We start from the raw sequence: 22,040 nt of genomic DNA, 5'->3' as shown, positions 1-22,040 counted from the left end.
TGTGCGGCTTATTTATGTTCAAAATAATATTTTTGTTTAAATTCAGTGGGTGCGGCTTATATTCAGGTGCGCTTAATAGTCCGGAAATTACGGTACCTGACCATGGGAGAGTCACTGTGGTCCAGACCTGAGAACCTGACCCTGGGGGAGTCTCTGAGGTCCAGACCTGAGTACCTGACCGTGGGGGAGTCTCTGAGGTCCAGACCTGAGTACCTGACCCTGGGGGAGTCTCTGAGGTCCAGACCTGAGAACCTGACCCTGGGGGAGTCTCTGAGGTCCAGACCTGAGAACCTGACCCTGGGGGAGTCTCTGAGGTCCAGACCTGAGTACCTGACCCTGGGGGAGTCTCTGAGGTCCAGACCTGAGTACCTGACCCTGGGGGGGTCTCTGAGGTCCAGACCTGAGTACCTGACCCTGGGGGAGTCTCTGAGGTCCAGACCTGAGAACCTGACCCTGGCGGAGTCTCTGAGGTCCAGACCTGAGAACCTGACCCTGGGGGGGGGGGTCTCTGAGGTCCAGACCTGAGAACCTGACCCTGGGGGAGTCTCTGAGGTCCAGACCTGAATACCTGACCCTGGGTCAGTCTCTGAGGTCCAGACCTGAGAACCTGACCCTGGGGGAGTCTCTGAGGTCCAGACCTGAGTACCTGACCCGGGGGAGTCTCTGAGGTCCAGACCTGAGAACCTGACCCTGGGGGAGTCTCTGAGGTCCAGACCTGAGTACCTGACCCGGGGGAGTCTCTGAGGTCCAGACCTGAGAACCTGACCCGGGGGAGTCTCTGAGGTCCAGACCTGAGTACCTGACCCTGGGGGAGTCTGATCAGTGTAATCCCATGACTCTGGATCAGAAGGTTACGTCTTCGATCCCTGTCGTGGACACTGGTTTTAATGTGTTTTATCTTATCCCAAACCTTGACCCTTGCCTTAACCATTCAGAACGAGGGACTTAACCATTCAGATTGACTGCCTTAACCATTCAGAACGAGGGCCTTAACCATTCAGAACGAGGGCGTTTGGTGTGTGTGTGTGTGTGTGTGTGTGTGTGTGTGTGTGTGTGTGTGTGTGTGTGTGTGTGTGTGTGTGTGTGTGTGTACTTGTCTGGGTTTATACCCAACCCATATGATTTCCAACACTATATTATGTTTGACCTCCCCAGGAATAGTTTTCATCTCTGTTTTAATGGACAGAGTGGACTGAGTCTTTGCTCTGAACTTTTAGGGCAGGGACGGGCAACTTTGATGCTTGTGGGGGGCCACAAAAAATTCCATCATGAGGGACCGCAGTTGCTCGTTGGTCTGCATACCCAAATCCAGCAGAATTTGTCTTTACCAAGGAGAGAAAACATTTATGATTTAGAGTTAATTTGGTACAATTCTACACATTTTGCCATGAGACGTAGAGAAATCTTTGCAGTTTTTAATATGAAATCTGAGTGAGACTGACTAACAAAGTCAATGGGGGGCCCACGGCCGGTAATTCGACTATGATGAAGTTTAGATAGCTGGCACTAGACTAATTTACCAATCTGAAAATGTTTATCTGACATGGGCTAATTGAGTGACTATCAGTGACTGACATAACAATAGAAAAACTGCTGATGAACAAACACATTTCCAGAGTGCACCATGTGTATTGTACTATTGTAACTTTATTTTGTGTGTGTAGGAGGAGGGGGGGGGGTTGACCTGAGGGCCTTCAGTTGCCTATCTCTGTTCTAGGGGATTCCATTAAGAGAACGATACACTCGTTCTTTTAAGACCTTCCCAACAACAAGTTACAATTTTCCCTACCCCCCTTTCCCATAGTCCCTACCCCCCTTTCCCAAAGTCCTACCCCCCTTTCCCATAGTCCTACCCCCTTCGCCATAGTCCTACCCCTCTTTCCCATAGTCCTACCCGCTTCCCCATAGTCCTACCCGCTTCCCCATAGTCCTACCCCCCCTTTCCCATAGGTCTACCCCCTTTGCCATTGTCCTACCCCCTTTCCCATTGTCCTACCCCCTTTTCCCATAGTCCCTAACCCATTCCCCTAGTCCTACCCCCCTTTCCCATAGTCCTACCCCCTTTGCCATAGTCCTACCCCCTTTCCCATTGTCCTACCCCATTTTCCCATAGTCCCTACCCCCCATTCCCCTAGTCCTACCCCCCTTTCCCATAGTCCTACCCCCTTCGCCATAGGCAAAGCTAAGGTTCGAGACATAAACGTGAACAACCAACAACACAGGTGGTAGCAGTGAACTCTCCCCACCGTTGCCCCCTAATGCAGACCACGAGACGTAAGGCAATGTGGTTAAGGCTACAACTGAGACAGTCTCCTTTAAAGCCAGTCCCAAGCAGTTAGTAACTGGTTTTCTTTCTAAGAGTCTTTGTGGTTTATTGGAAGTCATTGTGGCATTCAGACAGAAATTATGACAGGTTTACAAGCCATAGTTGTTTGTGTTTTATAAAATATTGTTCTAAGTACAATGACTCAGCTATATGGGTGAGGACAGAGACCTGGCAGTGTGGACTAGAGGAAACGGAGGGCCGAGCACACCCACGTTCACATCGACGGGGCTGTAGTGGAGCGGGTTTGAGAGCTTCAAGTTCCTCGGTGTCCACATCACTAAGGAATTAAAATGGTCCATTATATCCACACAGTTGTGAAGAGAGCACAACAGTACCTTTTCCCCCTCAGGAGGCTGAAAATATTTGGCATGGGCCCCCTTAAATCCTCAAAAAGTTCTACAGCTGCACCATTGAGAGCATCTTGACTGGCTGCATCACCGCTTGGTATGGCGACTGCAAGGCATCCAACCGCAAAGCGCTACATAGGGTGGTGAGTACAGCCCAGTATATGACCAAGCTCCTTGTCATCCAGGACCTACATTGCATTCAGAAAGTATTCACACCCCTTGACTTTTCCACATTTTCTTGTGTTACGAAGTGGGATTAAATTTGATTGTTTGTTGACGAAAAAAAAAGACAATTCAATCTACACAAAATACTCTGTAATGTCAAAGTGGAAGATAAATTCAAAAAAAAATGTTTTTATGAAAATGAAAAGACTAATATATCTTGATTACATAAGCATTCAATCAATGAGTCAGTACATGTTAGAATCAGCTTTGGCAGTGATCACAGCTGTGAGTCTTTCTGGGTAAGTCTCTCAAATCTTTCCACACCTGGATTGTGCAACATTTGACAATTATTATTTTAAAAATTCTTCAAGTCTGTCAAATTGGATGTTGATCACTGCTAGACCACATTTTCAGGTCTTGCCATAGACTTTCAAGCAGATTTAAGTCAAAACTGTAACTCGGCCACTCAGGAACATTCACTGTCTTCTTGATAAGCAACTCCAGTGTAGATTTGGTCTTGTGTTTTAGGTTATTGTTCTGTTGCGAGGTGAATTCATCTCCCAGTGTCTGGTGGAAAGCAGACTGAACCAGGTTTTCCTTTAGGATGTTGCCTGTGCTAAGCTCAATTCCATTCATATTTTGATCCTGAAAAACAACTCCTTAACGATTACAGCCATACCCATAACATGATGCAGCTTCAACTATGCTTCAACATATGGAGAGTGGTACACTGTAATGTGTTGTATTGGATTTGCTCCAAACATAACACTTTGTATTCAGGGTCGAAATTGCTTCGCCACATTTTTTGCAGTACTACTTTGGTGCCTTGTTGCAAACAGGATGCACATTTTGGAATAGTTTTCATCTGTACAGGCTTCTTTCTTTTCACTGTCATTTAGGTTAGTATTGTGGAGTAACTACAATGTTGTTGATCCATCCTCAGTTTTCTCTTATTACAGCCATTAAACTCTGTAACTGTTTATAAGTCACCATTGGCATCATGGTGAAATCCCAGAGCGGTTTCCTTCCTCTTCGGCAACTGAGTTAGGAAAGACGCCTGTATCTTTGTAGTGACTGGGTGAATTGATACTCCATCCAACGTGTAAGTAATAACTTCACCATGATCAAAAGGATATTCAGTGATTGATTTTTTTTTTTACCCATCTACCAACAGGTGCCCTTCTTTGCGAGGCATTGGAAAACCTCCCTTGTCTTACGTGGTTGAATCTCTGGTTGAAATTCAGTGCTTGACTGAGGGACCTTACAGATAATTGTATGTGTAGGGTACAGAGATGAGGCAGTCATTCAGAAATCATGTTAAATCCTATTATTTAACACAGAGTGAGTCCATGCAACTTATTATGTGAATTGTGATTAAGCAAATTTGTACTCCTAAACATATTTAGGCGTGCCATAACAATAGGGTTGAATACTTATTGACTCAATACATTTCAATTTAATCCATTTTATTCCCACTTTGTAACATGACAAAATGTGGAAAAAATTAAGGGTTGTGGAAACCTTCCAAAGGCATTGTATATATACCAGGCAGTGTCAGAGGAAGACCAACAAATGTGTCAAAGACTCCAGTCACCCAAGCCATTGACTGTTCTCTCTGCCACTTCAGAGCAAGAGGTACTCGTCCACCAAGTCAGGACCCTGAACAGCTTTTACCCCCCCCCCCCCCCCCCCAGATAAAAGACTGTGAAACAAGAGTGCTGAATAGCTAATCAAATGGCTACAGACTACCTGCATCAAACCTTTCTTGTACTAACTCTCTTGCACTGACTCTACCCCACACACTGGACCCTACCCACACACTGGACTCTACCCCACACGCTGGACTCTACCCATACACTGGACTCTACCCATATACTGGACTCTACCCAACACACTGGACTCTACCCAACACACTGGACTCTACCCAACACACTGGACTCTACCCCACACACTGGACGCTACGCATACACTGGACTCTACCCATACACTGGACTTTACCCACACACTGGACTCTACCCAACACACTGGACTCTACCCAACACACTGGACTCTACCCAACACACTGGACTCTACCCAACACACTGGACTCTACCCCACACACTGGACGCTACGCATACACTGGACTCTACCCATACACTGGACTTTACCCACACACTGGACTCTACCCAACACACTGGACTCTACCCAACACACTGGACTCTACCCACACACTGGACTCTACCCAACACACTGGACTCTACCCAACACACTGGACTCTACCCACACACTGGACTCTACCCACACACTGGACTCTACCCACACACTGGACTCTACCCCACACACTGGACTCTACCCACACACTGGACTCTACCCACACACTGGACTCTACCCCACACACTGGACTCTACCCCACACACTGGACTCTACCCACACACTGGACTCTACACAACACACAGGACTCTACCCATACACTGGACTCTACCCAACACACTGGACTCTACCCAACACACTGGACTCTACCCCATACACTGGACTCTACCTATACACTGGACTCTACCCACACACTGGACTCTACCCAACAGACAGGACTCTACCCACACACTGGACTCTACCCATACACTGGACTCTACCCACACACTGGACTCTACCCATACACTGGACTCTACCCACACACTGGATTCTACCCAACACACTGGACTCTACCCACACACTGGACTCTACCCATACACTGGACTCTACCCACACACTGGACTCTACCCACACACTGTGACTCTACCCCACCCACTGGACTCTACCCAACACACTGGACTCTACCCACACACTGGACTCTACCCACACACTAGACTCTACCCACACACTGGACTCTACCCCACACAATGTACTCACCCAACACACTGGACTCTACCCCACACACTGGACTCTACCCACACACTGGAGTCTACCCCACACACTGGACTCACCCAACACACTGGACTCTACCCACACACTGGACTCTACCCAACACACAGGACTCTACCCACACACTGGACTCTACCCATACACTGGACTCTACCCACACACTGGACTCTACCCATACACTGGACTCTACCCACACACTGGATTCTACCCAACACACTGGACTCTACCCACACACTGGACTCTACCCATACACTGGACTCTACCCAACACACTGGACTCTACCCAACACACTGGACTCTACCCCACACACTGGACGCTACGCATACACTGGACTCTACCCACACACTAGACTCTACCCACACACTGGACTCTACCCCACACAATGGACTCACCCAACACACTGGACTCACCCAATACACTGGACTCTAACCACTCACTGGACTCTACACACACAATGGACTCTACCCACACAATGGACTCTACCCCACACACTGGACTCTACCCACGCACTGGACTCTACCCACACACTGGACTCTACCCACACACTGGACTCTACCCACACACTGGACTCTACCCATACACTGGACTCTACCCCACACACTGGACTCTACCCATACACTAGACTCTACCCCACACACTGGACTCTACCCCACACACTGGACTCTACCCATACACTAGACTCTACCCCACACACTGGACTCTACCCACACACAGGACTCTACCCATACACTCACACATACTTACATTGACACCCCAAGACACACAAACCCTAACACACATACACACACACACACACACACCACACACACACACACACACACACACTCACACACTCTATATACGTCCACACACACTATGCACACACACATACTGATGCCACACATACTGACGCCACACACACATTCACACACACACACACACACACACACACACACACACACACACACACACACACACACACACACACACACACACACACACACACACACACACACACACACTTTCATACTCATCTCATACTGTTGATGATTTTTATTATCTATCCTGTTGCCTAGTTACTTTACCCTTACCTATGTACATATCTACCTCAATTACCTGGTACCCCTGCACATCGACTCGATACTGGTACTTCCTGTATATAGCCATGTTATTACCCGGTACTCCTGCACATCGACTCGATACTGGTACTTCCTGTATATAGTCATGTTATTACCTGGTACCTGCTACACATCGACTAAGTACTGGTACCTCCTGTATATAGTCATATTATTACCAGGGTACCTGCTACACATTGACTCAGTACTGGTACTTCCTGTATATAGTCATATTATTACCAGGGTACCTGCTACACATCGAGTCAGTACTGGTACTTCCTGTATATAGCCATGTTATTACCTGGTACCCCTGCACATCGACTCAGTACTGGTACTTCCTGTATATAGTCATGTTATTACCTGGTACCTGCTACACATCGACTCAGTACTGGTACTTCCTGTATATAGCCATGTTATTACCTGGTACCCCTGCACATCAACTCAGTACTGGTACTTCCTATATATAGTCATGTTATTACCTGGTACCTGCTACACATCGACTCAGTACTGGTACTTCCTGTATATAGCCATGTTATTACCTGGTACCCCTGCACATCAACTCAGTACTGGTACTTCTTATATATAGTCATGTTATTACCTGGTACCTGCTACACATCGACTCAGTACTGGTACTTCCTGTATATAGCCATGTTATTACCTGGTACCTGCTACACATCGACTCAGTACTGGTACTTCCTGTATATAGCCATGTTATTACCTGGTACCTGCTACACATCGACTCAGTACTGGTACTTCCTGTATATAGCCATGTTATTACCTGGTACCTGCTACACATCGACTCAGTACTGGTACTTCCTGTATATAGTCATGTTATTACCTGGTACCTGCTATACATCGACTCAGTACTGGTACTTCCTGTATATAGTCATGTTATTACCTGGTACCTGCTATACATTGACTCAGTACTGGTACTTCCTGTATATAGTCATGTTATTACCCGGTACCCCTGCACATCGACTCAGTACTGGTACTTCCTGTATATAGCCATGTTCTTTGTATAGTTATTCATTACTCAATGTGTGTTTATTCCTCACGCCATTATTATATTTTTTATCTTTGACTCTGCATTGTTGGAAAAGTACATGTATGTGAGCATTTCAATGTCAGTCTACACCTGTTGGTTTACCAAGAAAATGTTTTTATTTTATTTGATAAGTATCCTCCTGGTCAGACTTTATTAGCTACAGGGTCCCAATACAAGTTCACTTTGATATTGCAGGGAGGTGCGTACTGCCCAGTACATCACTTGGGGCCAAGCTTCCTGCCATCCAGGACCTCTATACCAGGCGGTGTCAGAGGGAAGCCATAAAAATTGTCAAAGACTCTAGTCACCCCTATTCCTACAGAATACTGTAACATGGGCTTATTTGTGTCCAACACTCTTCATAACAATAGGCAGTATAGGGAAAATGTCCTGCTAATTACAAGTAATGATGTATATTAATTAGATATTGTCCTGGAAACCCTAAACCCACTCCAATTTGCATTCCGCCCCAACAGATCCACAGATGACACAATCTCAATCAGACCCCACACTGCCCTTTCCCACCTAGACAAAAGAAACACCTATGTGAGAATGCTGTTCATTGACTACAGCTCAGCATTCAACAATACAGTGCCCACGAAGCTCGTCACTAAGCTAAGAACCCTGGGACTAAACACCTCCCTCTGAAAACTGGATCCTAGGTGGTAAGGGTAGGCAACAACACATCTACCACGCTGATCCTCAACACGGGGGCCCCTCAGGGGTGCGTTCTTAGTCCCTTCCTGTACTCCCTGTTCACCCACGACTGTGTGGCCAAGCACGACTCCAACACCATCATTAAGTTTGCTGACGACACAGCGGTGGTAGGCCTGATCACCGACAACGATGAGACAGCCTATAGGGAGGAGATCAGAGACCTGGCAGTGTGGTGCCAGGATAACAACCTCTCTGTCAATGTGAGCAAGACAAAGGATATGATCATGGACTACAGGAAAAGGATGGCCGAACACGCCCCCATTAACATTGACGGGGCTGTAGTGGAGCGGGTCAAGAGTTTCAAGATCCCTGGTGTCCACATCACCAACAAACTATCATGGTCCAAACACACCAAGACATTTGTGAAGAGGGCACAACAACACCTTTTCCCCCTCAGGAGACTGAAAAGATTCGACATGGGTCCCCAGATCCTCAAAAAGAAGAAGGCCCAAAAAGTTGTCAAAGACTCCAGTCACCCAAGTCATAGACTGTTCTCTCTGCTACTGCACGGAAAGCAGTACCAGAGTGCCAAGTCTAGGTCCAAAAGGCTCCTAAACCCAAGCCATAAGACTGCTGAACAACTAATCAAATGGCGACCCGGACTATTTGCATTGACACCCCCCCCCCCAGAGACAAAGACGCCCCCCCCCACACACACACACACACACACACACACACACACACACACACACACACACACACACACACACACACACACACACACACACACACACACACACTTTTATTTAACAGTGCTGCTACTCGCTGTTTATTATCTATGCATAGTCACTTTACCCCTACCTACATGTACAAATTATATCGACTAACGTGTACCCCCGAACATTGACTCGGTATCGGTACCCCCTGTATATAGCCTCGTTATTGTTATGTCATTTTCTTGTGTTATTTTTTTATATATATATATATTTTTTTTTTACTTTAGTTTATTTTGTAAATATTTTTATAACTCTATTTTCTTAAAACTGCATTGTTGGTTAAGGGCTTTTAAGTAAGCATTTCACTGTAAGGTATTCGGCGCATGTGACAAATACATTGTATTTGATGTGGAAGAATATAAAGCTTTATTGACATGATTTATGCATGATCTACAAGTGTCTTATCCTTTATTTTGTAGTAAACTATTATTTAATAACACAAAAATTAACAATATAATTTATATTTTAAACACCAAGGACAATTATTTATTTGATAATAATGCTATGTAAAAGGGTGGAATACATACAAACTGTTATTTATTAAGTCCCAAGTCTTCCTAAATGTATTTTGCATATCTCTGGCTCTGCTGTGAGGAGAGGTTTCAACTGGCTAGAGGTTGAACGTAAAAAGGGAAAAGGTTAACTCTGTGGAAACCCCAGGGAGTACATCAATTATAGATGAAGACAAAACATAAGCCTTTTTTTCCTGTTCATGATTTTGATTAGTATTTACAGAGGTGGTGCCTTCTATAGCATACAGGAGAGAGAGAGAGAGAGAGAGAGAGAGAGAGAGAGAGAGGGAGAGAGAGAGAGAGAGAGAGAGAGAGAGAGAGAGAGAATTTCACTTGCTTTGGCAATGTAAACATATGTTTCCCATGCCAATAAAGCCCCATGAATTTAATTTAATTTAATTGACAGAGAGAGAAAGAGAGAGAGAGAGAGAGAAGAGGGGGGTTGAGAGAGAGAGAGAGAGAGAGAGAGAGAGAGAGAGAGAGAGAGAGAGAAGAAGGGGGTTGAGAGAGAGAGAGATAGGGATAGATAGTAAAGCCCTTAAATTGAATTGATAGGGGGGAGGCGAGAGAGAAAGAGAGAGGGGGAGGGGAGGTCGAGAGGGGGGGGGGGGGGGGGGGGGGGCGTTGCGAGAGGGACCAGCTAGATTTGTGACCTGTTGCCACAAGAAAATGACAACCTGTGAAGAACAAATACCATTGTAAATACAACCCATATTTGTTTATTTATTTTACCTTTTGTACTTTAACTATTTCCACATAATATGACATTTGAAATGTCTTTATTCTTTGGCAATGTAAACATGTTTCAGAGAGACAGAGAGAGAGAGAGAGAGAGAGGAGAGAGACAGAGGAGAGAGAGAGAGAGAAGCAGAGAGAGAGAGAGAGAGAGAGAGAGAGAGAGAGATGTAATGCCAATGCAATGACTAACATAGAAACATCATATAGAACTTTCTGGTGAATGTAATAATACTGCTGATTTAAGATATTTTATAACCTTTTTTTTAATTAAAATACCTCCTTGGGAATTATGTTGATATTAAACTTCAGTATGAGTAAATAATTGTTTATGTTTGTGGGTGTGACCAATGGAATATAGCCTATATGCAGAGTGGGAAATAAGTTGTATATTTTGAACCTACAACACCATATCAATCATCCCTGAATAGATGATACAAAGGAGTTTCTCCATTCAAATTCCTGTAACTATTCAATATTAAAAAAAGCAAACAAAGTCAAGTTTACAAATGAAAAGGGCCTCATTAGTATGACGAAAGTTGAGCCAACAACAAACAAAAAAACTTCTATTGAATGACAAACAAAAGCACTAGCAGATGGCTGTAAAATCAACTAACTGGGCCTACAGAAAAAGTCGGTCATGCCAGACTGGTGTTCCCCAAGCTTATTCTTAAAACTCCCCGACTGTGTGACGGTGGACACCTGAGGAAGGGAAAGTGACTCCGGATATTTTGAGTGCTTAACCCCAGAGAGTGTCAACAAAAAACACGACGCTGGCAACAAACAGTCCAGCCAGCGTCCGTCTGGACAACAACACTCTCCCTGTCTTTTATCTTCGACTATCGCGCCTCTCAGGAAATGACAACCAAGTGCTCAACAGGCCTTTCAAGAGACAAGCTGAATGGAAAACTACAATTTCGACTACACGTCACACTTCTTTTTTGTTTAAATACGAAACTCTGGATGACCTAAATAGATACATTTTCAATGTTAGATCTAATACATTACATAAATAGCCTACAAATGATACTCCCTATTTTAGGCTATCCTAAGCTACAGTTTAATCACTTGTAGACTATTTATGTACTGTATTAGATTGTATAGACAATGTAGTCAACACTTAAATACCTTTATTGGCCGTTTTAATCGTTTATTTTCTTTCTTTAGTAAGTTATAACAAAACAGTCCAAACAAGCCAATGCGTCTCAAAATTATTGACTAAATGTCAAAATTAAAGACAGCCATTTTGGCATTGCAAAGAGCTAACAACAACGATAGGCTACATGAGATAAAAGTCAGGGCCTACCTCAACCTAATTTATGCAATAACCTGGTTAGTGGATGTTGCATGCCTAATAGTTTTGGAAAACCTTTGAAGAAATGTCACTCTGGTGCAAAATGTAGTTTACGTCTTAGTACAGTGTGTGTATCTCCCGTTCTTATCTCCTTGCGCAGATCACCCACTGCATGTTCTCTTGTTCCCAGTAACACCGGGCCTTACCGAGGCGGTGCTGTGCGGGGTTGGGCCATGGTGAGAGAGCGAGAGCCGGAGAAGACGACGCGAGTGCTGGGTTTGAAGCCGTGGGGAAACCTACCATGTGAAGCCAAGCCTCTGAAGTCATCACTGAAATATTTGACAACCAAAAGTAAGGCGTTTCATTTACTCAGGGCGATGTATGCCTATCTCAATTAGATGATGAATTCGTTTTTGAATGGATTTGTTCCCATTAAAATATTTTTCAATTCTTACTGTTAAATTACAAGATAATATAAGTAAGTGTCTAACTACTCTTAAAAATAACATTCAATAAATCAATATAAAGTAAGCTAAACTTAGGCTACTAATAAAATATAAGTATATCATCAACAACAACAACAACAACAACAACAACCTTATGCATGCATATTTTGTTTCATTTTTTTTCTTCAATGTTCCAAGAACTTTCATTCTTCGATGGCTGTTGTGCACCATTTTTTAACCACCAAATGGTCATTTTAATCAAAGCCTTCTTCAACACAATAAAATTACAATTAAAAAATAACTTGAACACCTTAACTTCTGATAAAAGTCAGTCATGTAATTTATTGGGCTTACTACGTGAAGTATTATAATGCAGAATTATGAACAAACTTCTTCATAAAATATTAAAAGGTCAAATTCGAAGACAAAAGGGCTCATCATTAGCATTGGCATGTTCGACTAATTTACATAGGCTATTACCTATTCATTTATTTATTAAGCAAATTACACAATTATGTAATAAAATGACTGTTAAACGCTGTATTTTTTTTTTTAATTGTCTTTTAAAAGAAAGAGAACCCCTTATTCCAGGTCGACAGAAGAAGAAGAAACATCGCTGTGTGCCCATTATCGAACTGACTGCTCTTGAAAATCACCTTCTCTATACCAATGAAGATAAACAAATACAGAGAACGTGAAACAGGCTGAAGCAAGAATAGTTTCACTAAACTCTAAACTGAAGGGCCTACATTTTGTAAACACATCTAGGCTAGATTTCAGCAGAGCCGGTGTTTTTAATCATGGACACATGGGCTTCAAATGCGCTATTATTGTTCTCAGCGAACTACAATTAATCAAGTATGCAACTTTATATTCCGCATATCATCATTTGTATTTCTTCAAAAAACGAGATTGTGAATGTATAGGTCTGTATACTGGGTGAGAATTCCACACAATCATACTTACAGATAATCTGACAGAAAAGTGTTTGAAGAGCTTTTGAATTTCGATAACACACAATGTCCATTGTTTTAAAACCTGAATATTCGACTGTGTTGTAGACATATTGCTGTAATTGCTGAAAAGAATTGTAGCAACAACAACAAAAAATGAAAATAAGGAGAAACTCCGTCGTTTTGCTTTAACTCGACCACTGAAATATGAGTGTCCCACAGGGGGCGCTCTGTCCCCGCTAAAACCGCCGTGTCCCTGCCTAGTGTGGGATTCCAGAGAAAAGCAGTGGCCCTGGAGCAGCGGTTTTCAGAGCTAGTTGTGGGGGTGTGACCGTATGAGAGCCGCTTTACCCATAACCCCTCCTACTACGCCCCCCGTCTCTCTCTCTCGCTCTCTCGCTCTCTCTTTCACTCTTCTCCCTTGTTCTTGCACACCGTTTCTTCATTCCAATGCACACACAGAGCGGAGCATTAACTTTCTGCAACCACGCCGATAATTCGCTCAGGGACTTACTACAATATATAAACCAAGCGGATTTTTTATCGGGAATAAGACTTGATCATGTTATGTACGTAATTGTGAAAATGCATAGTTGGACTATGCTACATTATCTTATTTGATACAAGAAGTGTGAAGATATCAAACGTATTGACTACAGAACAGATTTAGGATTTTTTTTTCCCGACAGACCGTGTGAAACGGACAGTTATTTCCCTCCGTGTCGATAATATGAAATATTAACGGGGATATTTACCGAACCGTTGTTGGGAACAGGGCAACTTCTCTTTGGTCGTTTGCCAAATGCGTCTACGGGTTGGACGACAACGGAATCTCGTTTCTCTGGTATAAACCCACTGGAAATCATTGAATAAGGAGAGGGCACAAATCTTCTCATACGTTGCTCATTTTCCAGTTTCCCTTGTTGGTTTTATGGAGGTAACTCTGGGTTTGGGTGCTTGACGCGGTTGGACTGGGTGCGCGGAGTGTCTGAACACCTCGGATTGTATTCACCCGTCTCTCCCTCTCCCCTGGGGTTATTTTTATGTCCGAGCTGACCGCTTTATGACAATGGATTACTTGCTGGTTTTATGCAGCCTCTGGCTGCACATGGCCTCAGCTGTTGAAGGTAAGACACATTCATATTTTAAGGGGGTTTATTATAAACTGCTATATTTTTTTTTTGGGGGGGGGGGGGGGTTAAGACCATGATTGTCCTGGGTTTTAACTACGCCGAAGCTCTCGTGAGGTCCGTCAATGGGCTACAGTGCGCATCGGTAGTAGCCGAAGCCGAGTTACGCAGGTTGATCCCTCATCAAGCTGTATATCTGTTGTTTTTATTTTAGCCTTTAAATCGAGAACATTTTTATTTTTTATCAGGAAATAAGAGACCATTTTGATTTGCACGAACTCACCCTGGCTTTGCGCAACGGCATGCAGGCAACCCCGAAACAACCCCCAATTACCATGCCGTTGTCGATTTTCAATACACATTTGTAATGCACACCAGTTCTATCCTTTCAATGATAGTTGTGTATTCTTCTCTTTATTAAGATCATTCATTCTTCTTGATGATTGGCTTTTCATTATCGCCTTACGGAAATTAGCGCAACACTACTGTATGTCAACGGGGAGTCGGATCTCTGTAGGCTGCAGCTCCCCGGGTATGCAGCTCCCCGGGTATACCCCAGACCGTAGGCTACTGAGTCAGCTTCTCGTATTGTGGAGGGGTTCTTTATTGCCTAAAATAGTGGATCAACTACTTTCTAAGCAGTTTTTTTTAATGTCAAACCACTACACCAAAGTGTACCCTTTTGCTTTATTTACTACTGGATCAATATGAAGAAAAGTGTATTAACCATGTAAATTAGCACAATACACTGGTTGTCTACAAAATCACTGTGAAAAATAGGTGCTATTGTGATTGCGTTCCTTAATATGTATAGCTGTTTTAGTGAATGTTGTATTTTTTTCATTCATGTAGGCCTACCCACTGGGTACAGACGTCAATTAAACGTCTATTCCACATTAGTTTAAAGTAATTTCATTGACTTGACGTGGAAAACAACGCCGATTCAACCAGTGTGTGCCTAGTGGGTTTAAGACAGGAAAAAAAAAATCACTAAAATAGCTATACATATACAACGAATGCAATTGCAATACAGCCTATATTTCACAGTGATTTTGTCAACAACTAGTGTGTTACGCTAATATATGAAAGGAAAAGTGTTGTATTATCTAACAGTGGGCTATTTTATGAATTATTTGTGTAGGATGGGGAAAGGTCTACGCAAGTGTAGAGTGATCCTTACTCTCTCCAACGCCGCCAGTGTTGTGTTAAGAAATGCGTTGCTTGACAGAATGGTCGGGTTTATTAAATTAATAATTAATCAAGTGATCCTTATGTTCAGCCCGCTCATTGTCAAAACAATACTATCGAATAACTTATTTACTGGCAACATTTGGCATTGGAACTTGAATTGAAATCGGTTTGAATGATGCTACAGCTTGTATCGCCGTTTTAGCAAGGCGACTTGGAAGGCTACCCGGGTTGGCTTGTGTTACTGTTACCACTAGAAAAGTAGGGCAGGGTGCCACTGTTTCAGGAAATGGCGCTCTCCCACAGCTTTCTTGTCTCTTTTCAGGACTACTCAATACATTTTCAACTCCTTTTGAATTTACGCTGATAAGATAAGCGTTTCTCTTTGAACTTGTGAGAGAAACCCGAATAGCATGCAGTTGAATGACTATTGGTGGTCATTTGATAAACGAACGACTCATCACCCGACTTCCGATCCTAATATAACATTATATTAGTTATATATTAGTTGTGCGTAATTATAAAATAATATGGCTATGCTGTGTTTTAAAAAAATAAAATAAAATCGGTTGTTCTGTTGTTTTCATAGTGGGGCTTTTGGTAGACTATAGTTGTGGTAAAGTGAAGTAGGCTATAGCACGGGTAAAACATAATGTAGGCTAGGGTTTATCTAATAAGCTTTGTTGTTTTGTGTGTGCCCTCAGTCTTGATAAGGTATACTATATAGGCCAACTCATGTCAAAAACAAGTGGTAGCTTAAGAGGTATTATGTGCACGAAATACACACATTCACCTAGGCTATATGTGTGGCGCAGCGGTCTAAGACACTCCATCTCAGTGCTAGTAGGCGTCACTACAGACCCTGGTTCGATTCCATGCTTTATCACATTGGGAGTTCCATAGGCCGGCGCACAATTGGCCCAGCGTCGTTCTGGTTTGGCCGGGGTAGGCCGTCATTGTAAATAAGAAGTTGTTCTTAACTGACTTACCTAGTTAAATGGTAAATAATAAAGAAATGATATAAAATATATGTATAAGGCCTGCTATAACAACGGTACACGGTTAATTTCAAGATAGGCCTTCTGGGAGGCACTCATTTTGAGTGGTGCGTCAGGGTATGCCTAAAGCCGCACCGAAATTCTGGGTGCAACTTTTGACTTAAGTTGATATATTTCGTTAGAACAATCTATTTCCACCATAAGTGATGCCATAAATTTCCCTTCGCTGACCTGGTTCAGGCCTTATACTAAGCTTTTAATATGGTCGGGTGATTTATGACATGCGCCTGATACTTCTCTGAGACTTGTGCTAGTTAATGGTGATTTCGGGAGAGGCAAGCGGCCGCCCCGGGAACAATACATGACCACATGGTGCGTCTGGTCTGACCAGAAACTATAAACGAGAGAATGCCCATAATTTACCCAGTTTACAGCCACTACAACAAGGGACATGTTAAAAAAAGTACACTGTATGAGTTGGGTCTTGGGGAAATAGTTTTTCTATAGACCATTGAAAAGAAAATACCCTTTAGGTTTTTTTTGCAGGCCATGTTTTTTTAGTAGGTTGTGCATTCATGTTCACGATTACATCAAATATGTTCAATTATTAATGAAACATATATCCCAGATTAACTAAACCATTTGATACCCCCATAGGCCCGTTCTGTGGCCTATTTTGGGGCGCACGAACTAGGTCTTCAACTCATAGCGTAACATTGTAATTTCAGATTCATTTTGCTTAGCAAAAAAAAAATGAACCATGTTTTTCCTTTTATAGTCAGTTTTCAAACTCAACCGTCAAAGTAATTGATGAAGAAGATTCACGTTTATTTATTCAGAAACAAAAGACGAAGGCCCATGGATGAATCGGGTACACCTTCCATGTAGGCCTATGCAAATCATTTTTTCAGTATAGACTATTCAGCTGTCAAAACAAATACTTTTCTAGTGTTATTAACCAATTTTTTTTAAATGTAATATGGTTGGCTGTAAGATCGTCACAAGTAATATGATGTACATGGCTCTATAGATAAAGTGACCAACAACCGGAGATGTTTCGATGAAGCTATGTGGCTATCGTTTTTCCTCGTAGCTCTGTTGGAGACCTAAATTGTCCCGTTAACATTCCACTGCACAGGGGGATTAGTTCATCTTTCCCCATTGTAAATGATGTTCATGTTATAGAGGCTGGCGCAGATCTGTTTTGCTGTTAGCTGGAGTGCACAGCGCACGTAACAACGGCGATCACCAGGCAATCTGGAACCGCGTTTGAACCACCACTTTTGACGCGTATTTAATTTCACTTATAGTTCCCATCCTTCATGTTGAACGGAGTTTCAGGGGAATGGGTGCTTATGGCTGGGGTTAGGGTTAGGGTTAAGGTAAGGGTAGGGGTTAGGATTGGATAGGGACGTCCCAAGGATCCCGGATAGCAATAACATTTTCCTTATTTTACAGTTGGTGAATCTTTCGCTCTTTCTCTCAATTTCAATTCAAATCAATGACATTCTATTTCAATTCAATTTTTCTCTCTCAGCCAGGTGTAAAAACTCTCTCTTCACCTTGACTGAAAGGCTCTTCGTCACCATTATTTTTGCTTAACCCATTGAAAAGCAGTGGGGGCCATTTTGTTTGGTGCACTTGTTCTGGGTTAAATAAGGAAAGCTATACCCATCTTTTTTTTTTTGAATACCATCGGCCTATTATTCTCTTTGAATGAACTAGGAGTTTTGTTATCTTTTTAGTGACCCTGTACGGAGTGCCACCGGACAGACCACTTGCAGAGCGACCACCTCGGAGTAGGCTATCTATTCATTTTGCATATACATTCAAAGGCAAATGATCAACAAACGTCGTTAAGGATAATAATGGCCATTATTAAACGGACCAACAAAAAGACTGATTAGTCCTAAGATTAACAATGGTAACAACCAGACCCTCTTTAGGTCGAGAGGGGGGACATTGAAGGGCGGAGAGAGGCGTGGACCTGCATTGTAAAAGGTTACACAAGAATCCGTAACCAGCACTTTCAGTTTTATGGTGAAGAGAGACGGTGCTGGTGCGCTGCTGAATACGACAGAATGGATTCCTGTTCACTGGCCATTGTTTTGGAAAGTGTCTTTCTTATTTGTTAAAGATTTACTCCACAGGACTAAACGAAACACTGTTAAAACCAAAATGACAATTACATGGCAAAAAAAAAAGTGCATTACGATTTAATTGCATGCTTGGATTTGTTTTTACTGAATTCGTCCAGTTTCTAGACCTAATAAAAATAATTGTAAGAATTATAATACTTACATAATATCAATATTATAAAGTATTATTATACTCTAATTATACTTAATGTTTGTAGTCATATCACAATCACATTTTTTATCAATATTTCTTACTGTGCTTTAATAATTTAAGAAAGTGTCGTAGGCCATAGCCTAAGAAAATCCATATTGATTTGTAGAACTATTGAAAGTCATTTATTTAAACTCTCCTTTACAGACAGTGTTGCAATCTATGTGTCTTGATTGATCAAGAAAAAACCGCGCTGTGTAGGCCTTTAACCCGAGAATCAATACAGGAGATTGGCTTTCTATCGTCTGTAGTGGACCTGGCTTCCCATAGTCTGTGAGATTGGCTTTCTATCGTCTGTAGTGGACCTGGCTTCCCATAGTCTGTGAGATTGGCTTTCTATCGTCTGTAGTGGACCTGGCTTCCCATAGCCTGTGAGATTGGCTTTCTATCGTCTGTAGTGGACCTGGCTTCCCATAGTCTGTGAGATTGGCTTTCTATCGTCTGTAGTGGACCTGGCTTCCCATAGTCTGTGCTGAACCAAATGTCTGCCACTTGGGACCAGTTGAAGTCCCTGGCCTAACAATCTATTAGAATGCAGGTCTTTATTGAAACACTGAAGTGCAGCAATTAACCAATTCATAAAGCCAATGTATTAATCGGCTTTTTGAATGAAATGGTGTGCGGGGACAGAGGGGATGAGTGGGCCTATCTGACTGCCACGTAGGCCACTCCGTGAGACACTGAGCATGACAAGTGATGAGCCAAGCTTATACATTATTATGATCTTTGACTTATTGAATTACATCGGGGAAAATCATTTGAATACATTTCAGTTTTACGTTTTTATTAGTCGTAGGGACTGTGTACGGGATACCGTCGAACGAAGTGCTTGAAGGTTCCTTCTCGACAATGCAACAAAGATACGAAATAATCAAAAATAAAAATACAAACATTAAAGTAAATTGCAGTAGAATAGAATAAAGTATTATTTTTTTTTAGCATAAGTATAATACAGGAAGGCACAATTTATAGTCCAATATTTCCAACAGTACTGGGGAAGGGCTTATCCTTTAGAATGATTTGGAATGATGAATTGCGATTAGCCTAGTTTATTCATGAAGTAGTTTTTTTCATGAATTGATAAACGTTTATTATCTAGTTTATTATCTAGTTTATTATCTATCTGTGGCTGTGCAGAGAGAGAGGGAGCTGATAGGCTGAGCTCAGATGGGGGGGGGGGGGGGGGGGGTTGGTGGGGGCCTGTGGCTGTGCAGAGAGAGAGAGAGAGAGAGAGAGAGAGCTTAGAGTGGGGGGGGGGGGTTGGTGGGGGGCTGTGGTTGTGCAGCGAGAGAGAGAGCTGACAGGCTGAGCTCAGATGGGGGGGGGGGGTTGGTGGGGGGCTGTGGTTGTGCAGAGAGAGAGAGAGCTGACAGGCTGAGCTCAGATGGGGGGGGGGGGGGGGGGGTTGGTGGGGGCCTGTGGCTGTGCAGAGAGAGAGAGAGAGAGCTGACAGGCTGAGCTCAGATGGGGGGTGGGGGGGGGCTGTGGTTGTGCAGAGAGAGAGAGAGCTGACAGGCTGAGCTCAGATGGGGGGGGGGGGGGGGGCTGTGGCTGTGCAGAGAGAGAGAGAGCTGACAGGCTGAGCTCAGATGGGGGGTGGGGGGGCTGTGGTTGTGCAGAGAGAGAGAGAGAGAGAGAGAGAGAGAGAGCTGACAGGCTGAGCTCAGATGGGGGGGGGGGGGTGGTGGGGGCCTGTGGCTGTGCAGAGAGAGCTGACAGGCTGATAGATGATATAGGACTCAGGAGCCGTCACGTGAATGTTGACGTTGTGTCTCTTGTAGCACACAGTCATTTGTTCATAGGGGCCAAAGCTTTACACCAGGAACTTCTATGTCATTTATTCATATATCTAGGGACCAAAGCATTACACCAATAACTTCTATATCATTTGTTCATATCTCTAGGGACCAAAGCTTTACACCAGGAACTTCTATGTCATAGAATAAATAATAGGTCACCTTTTCAGATGGATATTATGGACAGTGGGTTGCTGAATAGACAACATTCTGGATGTTATCAGGATAGAATATTCTGGATGGATTGCTTGTGCTGTGAAGTGAATGGCTGGCTAATTGATGGATGAGTATGTAGGAAGTAGACCTTTTGTCTATCTATCTATCTATCTATCTATCTATCTATCTATCTATCTATCTATCTATCTATCTATCTATCTATCTATCTATCTATCTATCTATCTATCTATCTATCTATCTATCTATCTATCTATCTATCTATCTATCTATCTATCTATCTATCTATCTCTCTCTCTCTCTCTCTCTCTCTCTCTCTCTCTCTCTCTCTCTCGCTCGCTCGCTCGCTCGCTCTCTCGCTCACTTTCTCTCTCGCTCACTTTCTCTCTCGCTCACTTTCTCTCTCTCGCTCACTTTCTCTCTCTCGCTCTCTCTCTCTCGCTCACTTTCTCTCTCTCGCTCGTTTTCTCGCTCTCTCGCTCTCTCCCTCTCTCTCGCTCTCTTCTCTCTTGCTCACTCTCTCTCTCGCTCACTCTCTCTCTCGCTCACTCTCTCTCTCGCTCACTCACTCTCTCGCTCACTTTCTCTCTCGCTCTCTCGTTCTCTCGCTCTCTCTCTCTCTCTCTCTCTCTCTCTCTCTCTCTCTCTCGTTCTCTCTCTCTCGTTCTCTCTCTCTCTCGTTCTCTCTCTCCCTCGTTCTCTCTCTCTCTCTCTCTCTCTCTCTCTCTCTCTCTCTCTCTCTCTCTCTCTCTCTCTCTCTCTCTCTCTCTCTCTGTGTGTGTGTCCTCCTGGCAGCTGATGGAGGGTCTTGTCGAAGCAGGTCTTTGACACCCTCTCCCTCTCCCGAGAGGAGCAAATATGTCTGGGCCTGCACACTGCCAAACCCCCACTGGTGCTGTCTACAGCCAGTCTAGCGGAACGACGGAGATGAGGGAGACAGAAAAGAGAGGGATTTTAAAGAAAGAAAGCGAGACTTTGGGACTTGAACTCCGTCTGGGGATAGCGAGATGGGTGGCGGTGGCACGGCGACAGAGCTGTGTTTTATATCGCCGTGCCAACCGCCGTGGCCGACAGAGACGGCTCAAGCCACCCAAACAAAGTTGCATGACGGCATTAGGGTAGTATCACCTCTCCTCTTAGTCACTGTCAAAGTCAGAATGTTCCTTCTCTGGGTTTTT

The 22,040-nt window shown here is 43.5% G+C and overlaps 1 protein-coding gene across 14 annotated transcripts in view; it reads left to right on the top strand.

The window, feature by feature from the left end:
- Positions 1 to 13,637: 13,637 nt before the first annotated feature.
- ephb3b (eph receptor B3b) overlaps positions 13,638 to 22,040 on the top strand; it is a 120,175-nt gene continuing 111,772 nt past the window's right edge. For 8 of the 14 annotated variants that reach the window (XM_045697429.2, XM_045697419.2, XM_045697416.2 and 5 more), the window contains exon 1: positions 13,639 to 14,354. In XM_045697429.2, the coding sequence (XP_045553385.1) occupies positions 14,291 to 14,354 (64 nt within the window). In that variant the 5' untranslated portion in view covers positions 13,639 to 14,290. Of the gene's footprint in view, positions 14,355 to 22,040 lie in introns of all 14 variants that reach the window. The other 6 variants (XM_045697428.2, XM_045697424.2, XM_045697423.2 and 3 more) reach the window with 2 other exon arrangements.

This window comes from Salmo salar, chromosome 16 (assembly GCF_965601325.2).
Source record: "Salmo salar chromosome 16, fSalSal1, whole genome shotgun sequence".
NCBI lineage: Eukaryota > Metazoa > Chordata > Actinopteri > Salmoniformes > Salmonidae > Salmo > Salmo salar.
Note: the sequence above shows the minus strand (reverse complement) of the source record. Positions and strands in the feature narration are given on the sequence as shown.